The 5,000-nt window shown below is 33.7% G+C and overlaps 1 protein-coding gene across 3 annotated transcripts in view; it reads right to left on the bottom strand.

Moving 5' to 3' along the window:
- The window catches only part of LOC113815860 (tetratricopeptide repeat protein 14), a 37,960-nt gene that overhangs the window by 14,975 nt on the left and 17,985 nt on the right, over positions 1 to 5,000 (bottom strand). For all 3 annotated transcript variants that reach the window (XM_070125364.1, XM_070125363.1, XM_070125365.1), the window contains 4 exons: positions 1,393 to 1,518; positions 1,029 to 1,246; positions 732 to 875; positions 167 to 358 (listed from right to left, as the gene is read on the bottom strand). In XM_070125364.1, the coding sequence (XP_069981465.1) occupies positions 167 to 358; positions 732 to 875; positions 1,029 to 1,246; positions 1,393 to 1,518 (680 nt within the window). The remainder of the gene's footprint in view (positions 1 to 166; positions 359 to 731; positions 876 to 1,028; positions 1,247 to 1,392; positions 1,519 to 5,000) is intronic.

The following is a 5,000-nucleotide window of genomic DNA, read 5'->3' on the forward strand; positions in this document are numbered from 1 at the left end:
AGAAATCTTATAGCTATAATAAAATACTGCTTTAGTCCCTCAGTAGCTTCCAATTTACAAACATTTAAACTTTATTTTGTATGTAATCTTATATATCAGTATACTGTCCCTCTCTTAACTGCATTTATACTAAATGGAACAAAAAATATACAATTTTATAGCTTACAAAGCTCCTTTGGCCACATATGCTTCTACATTCTCTTCATCAATATGCAATGCTTTTCCAAGACATTGGAATGCTTCCTCATGTTGACCTTTTTTAAAAAAGGCCACACCTTCTGCTACAGACTTGTGAGCCCATCGTGCCATCTGTGCTCTTCTTAAAGGTTTGTACATCTCTTGTTCAGGAAACTTACCTCTGTAACAAACATTGGCATTAGAGTCCTCATTAACCTTAACAATCCAAATTTGACAAATATACTTGACATCAAAATTCCTTTTCAAGTGCAAAAGATGGATGAAGAAAGAATGAAAAAAGAGAGACACACACAGAGGAATGGGAGTGGAAAGTGTATAGTGACATGAAGAAATAGAGGCAAAGAAATGTGGAATTTAGGAAGGAGGAAGAAAGGTATAAATGGAAGTAGGGGTAGGAATTAAGGATAGGGAGAGAGGGAGAGACCAGGTGAAAGATCCTCTTTGCTGGTGATCAATTCCTATCACTAAAAGTTCCTGAAAAGATAAAAACTATATACTTTTCCATAACACATGATTTGATCGACCTAACTTACCTTAAAGTAAACATTAATGATGACTGTGAAAAAATATCAACTCCGAGTTTTCCGGCTAAATGCCTAATACTCCTTGGGTTTGTGAAGCTCTTCAATTTCTTCAAGCTCTCATCATAGGCCTGTCTTGTCCTTCCTTCCATAATACTATTGTGAGAAAAAAGAACCATGCAGTTTACAGTTATATATCCCTAACTTAATGTCGAGATATTTTTTTTTATTGACCTTTTATTATTTCAGGTTTGATAATTAAATATGTTCAATTCATTCATAATAAGGGGAAAAAAAATCTAGACTTACTCAACAACAGGTGGACGATCAGAAACTTTAGCTTTTCCTAACACAATTTTGTCCTTAAAGTGAGAAGGTATTGCAACACCTTTTGCTCCAACACGAATATATTCATCAGAAGGGTCTACCTCCAGCACCTCAACAAGCAGTCTTGTTCTAGACAGATATCTGCCAAGATTATCGCAGTCTGCTGGGTCAGGATCTGTATCTTCTACTCGAAGATGAGCCTGGAAGGTTTCATTTATAAAACTATAAATATCATAATCATGTCTCAATAACAGTATAAATTTAATTAACAATTCATCTGAATATTCAATGTATGACTGCATCACACAAAAGAAGTTCAACAAATCAAATAGGCTAAATTACTAACCTTGATATAAGCATTATGAAGATCTCTCGTGACAAAGCCCATGGTTGCCTGTACCTTCACTAAACTAACCAATTCATTTACATGGCCTATTACTTGCACAAATAACAGATCTCCACGTTTAACATTCTGGAAAATAACCACACATTCTATATTTCGTAAATAAGCAATGTATTTAATGATATAGTCGATATTGATCACTGGTCCTTGATGAAACCATCCAAAGGTTAATGAAAGGCCTGGGGGTTTAAAGAGGATTGATGAATACCAAGGAGGTAGGTAAAAGTTAACTGGGGAGGTTAAAGGAACCATTTAAGCCTCTAACTTTAAAATCTTGATAATATTTTGTAAAAATCTAAAAAATCTGAGACACCATCAGAGTCTATAAAAAATAATAATAATGATATTAACTCCTCAATCTCATGTATTTAGTCAATGTTTCAGTAAATCCCCAGAAATTTTGGAACCACTCGCAGCACTACCTTCAACCAAACCTCCCCCACTTAACATTTCTCACATCTCTACTGTCTGTGCATGGTACTGATATATTCCTGTCTGCATTCCATACTGTCCATCTCCCATCAAACACCAATCTCTCTCCTATACAGAAAAGTCCATACTTCAGTACACTCTCAGCTCTCAGTGTTGTCTGTACACTTTTTGTGACTAAGTTAAAAATTGTGTGCAGTAGACATAATGTATGCTGTTTCCTTGTCATCATACTTTTTTCAATGATAAATACTAATACTACTTCTCATATTGATTTTATCATCATAATTTTTTTACTCTGCATTAAAAGCTAGGGGGTTGAGAAAATTTAAAACTCCACTGAAAGTCAACAAGTTTTAAAGTGTGAGAATGCCTGATGCACCAGCTTTTTTGTTAGAATATAATAAGTAGTTTTAACAATTTTCATGAATTTCAGTAGGGTGAAAGAGTACTCTATTATACACCACTATCCCGCTGATTTTAAATTTGACTGATGGGAACTGTAGCCCCATCAAAAAATTTATTTTTTAGGTTAGATTAATTCTAGACCTCCCACAACCAAAAGATAATATTAGTTTTCTATGTTGTTTCTGCTGAGAAAACCTCAAGGTCATATAAGGGAGCTATACATTCAGTTTTGAGAATTCTGTTAGTTTCAGAATTTTTGCATGTAACAATCTCTCTCTCTGAAAAAAGAGGTCTTCAAAATTTGTTAAAAATAAAATATTTTCATCTTTAAAAAATCTGAATGCAGATCATACTCATACTCACACTCGCATAAGCACACATGCACATGAACACACATATAGATGCATGTGAGTGCTATATGATCATCTCAGCACATCTGAACTCTCTCCTGCCTTCAGCTCTAATCTATACACCACATCACATGAACACAAACACACACACACAAGCATGAGCACACAGACAAACACAAACACACACACTTTGGGGTCAACAATAATTTTCATCATTATCATGAACATAAAAACTGTACACAGGGGAGGAGGAGGTTAAAGACCAGGCATAAACTTTTTTGAATATGAAAAATGATGATCCATCAATGGGCGAATCAGCAGCAGTCATGTTTCAAATTTCGTGCCACGTTGCTATTGCTAACAGGGCTGGCCACTTTTCCATAGCATCATTTCAGCTGTTTTCTAATCATAAGATGATAAAAGATGTAGATAATAAAACTGAACCATTCACTATAATAAACAGATGAACATTAGATTACAGTTACAGAGCATAGGGTTAGAGTCTGATGATTATAGGAATCCTTGCATTACTTTCTTGTTTATTGCACTGCATTAAACAATATGAAATAAGTTCATCATCAAGCCAATAATGTAACAAATACACCCACATTTCTTTATAGATAGTGTATTAGATGTATAACAACAAAATGAACAATAATCCTGTAAACTTGATTTATCTAAAACGTATATGACTATTCATGGTGAGCGTGTTGCAGGGCTGAAGGTTTAAAGTCACTCTATAGGACTGTGTCTTTACCTTTGGTGATGCCCAGCTGGAAGACATTAAATGAAATTTCTGCCATGATGACATTCGGTCTACCACATCAAATCTTGTTCATACCAGGATGGTTTCAGCAATTTTTAAGTCTAATTTATCTGAATGGTGGCAAATATTTCAATAATACTTTAAGAAGAGCGTCTCCTTTTTTTTTTTTTCTTGCTAATTTTCATGAAACTCACGCCCTTTTATTTAGACCCTGGCCTGATCTTTGTGGTAGATTTTTTTTTTTTAATCGGCCGAACAGTTTTTGAGTTATAGTCAAAAAAATACAAAAAATCTGAAGAAAAATTTTGAAATTTGACCAAAGCAGAATATTTTTTTTTTTAATCCAAAAAAATTGGTCATTCTATTTTACAGAATCATCCTTTATCTAGGGAATTTAGGAAGAACTTTTTTTTATTTCGACTTTGTTTTCTGTTTTTTTTTTAAATATTTTACCGAGTCGACTAGCAGGTGTCCGAAAAAGACGTTTATTTCATATATATATCACTTTTACAGGAAGCACAGGGAAAAAATTGAAAAATCTGCTTCCTACATTCCCTAGATATTATATTTATCTACAGAATGTGCCATTATATGTTTATTTTGGACTAAATTTGCGTCTGGAATGGCATTTCTGCGTAAATAAGTATACTTCCAAGATAACGGTCGTTGAAGTTTTTTTCTCTTTTCATCATTATTTTGGTATGAAAAATGAAAGGGAGAAGCATAATCTTCTTATACCATAATTGTCTATAATGTACCTGCATTCCGGAGCCTTTTGGACATTACCAGCACGTAATATTTACTCAAAATCTTACATATAGTGTAGAGTGGTTGCAGTGATCTGGAGGGTCTATAGGCCTACATTGACCATTTTAAAAAATTTCTCAAAATAAAAAAATATCATACAGCCATTCTGATTTAAAATCTGAATAGAAATATCCTTCTACTATAACATGTGAAAGCCATTTTATAGAAGTCAACCTTACTTTTTTTTGGGTGAACATTTTCTGAAGCCCACTATCTCGACACCCTAAAAAGGGATACTGAAAATATGTCACTTTTATAAGAAGCACATGAAAATATTGCAAATCCTTATTGCATCATGTAATAGATCTATCATTCAGCTACAAAATGAGCCAAAATACGTTAAAATCGGATTGAAAATACATGTGTTATGTATAAAAATGTGAAGGACCTAATAATCCTAATCTTTTTCCTTTTCATTATCTATACATTTTACATGACAAATCATGTACAAAATACTTTTATATGATATAATCATCTATCATTTACCTATCATTGTTGCTCTAATGGGGTTTTACAATGTATAATATTGGTAAAAAAAATAACTGTTCTCTAGTCAGATGGGTATCATACGCGTCATTTTCTCATTGTGGCCAGGTGTCGCTGGGTGATGCCAGACGATTCTTTGTATCGGCAGAATATCGGTGTTTAACTCTACGGGGCCACGGGGCCAATTTTCACACTCCGTGAAAAGATGAACAATTACAGGGCGATATAAAAGTATGCATATAAGGTATATAAGCATATATAGATCATTTTCGTGTACCCCATGACCTTTTGTTTATTCATATTGT

Source organism: Penaeus vannamei, chromosome 9 (assembly GCF_042767895.1).
Source record: "Penaeus vannamei isolate JL-2024 chromosome 9, ASM4276789v1, whole genome shotgun sequence".
In the NCBI taxonomy this organism is placed as follows: Eukaryota; Metazoa; Arthropoda; class Malacostraca; order Decapoda; family Penaeidae; genus Penaeus; species Penaeus vannamei.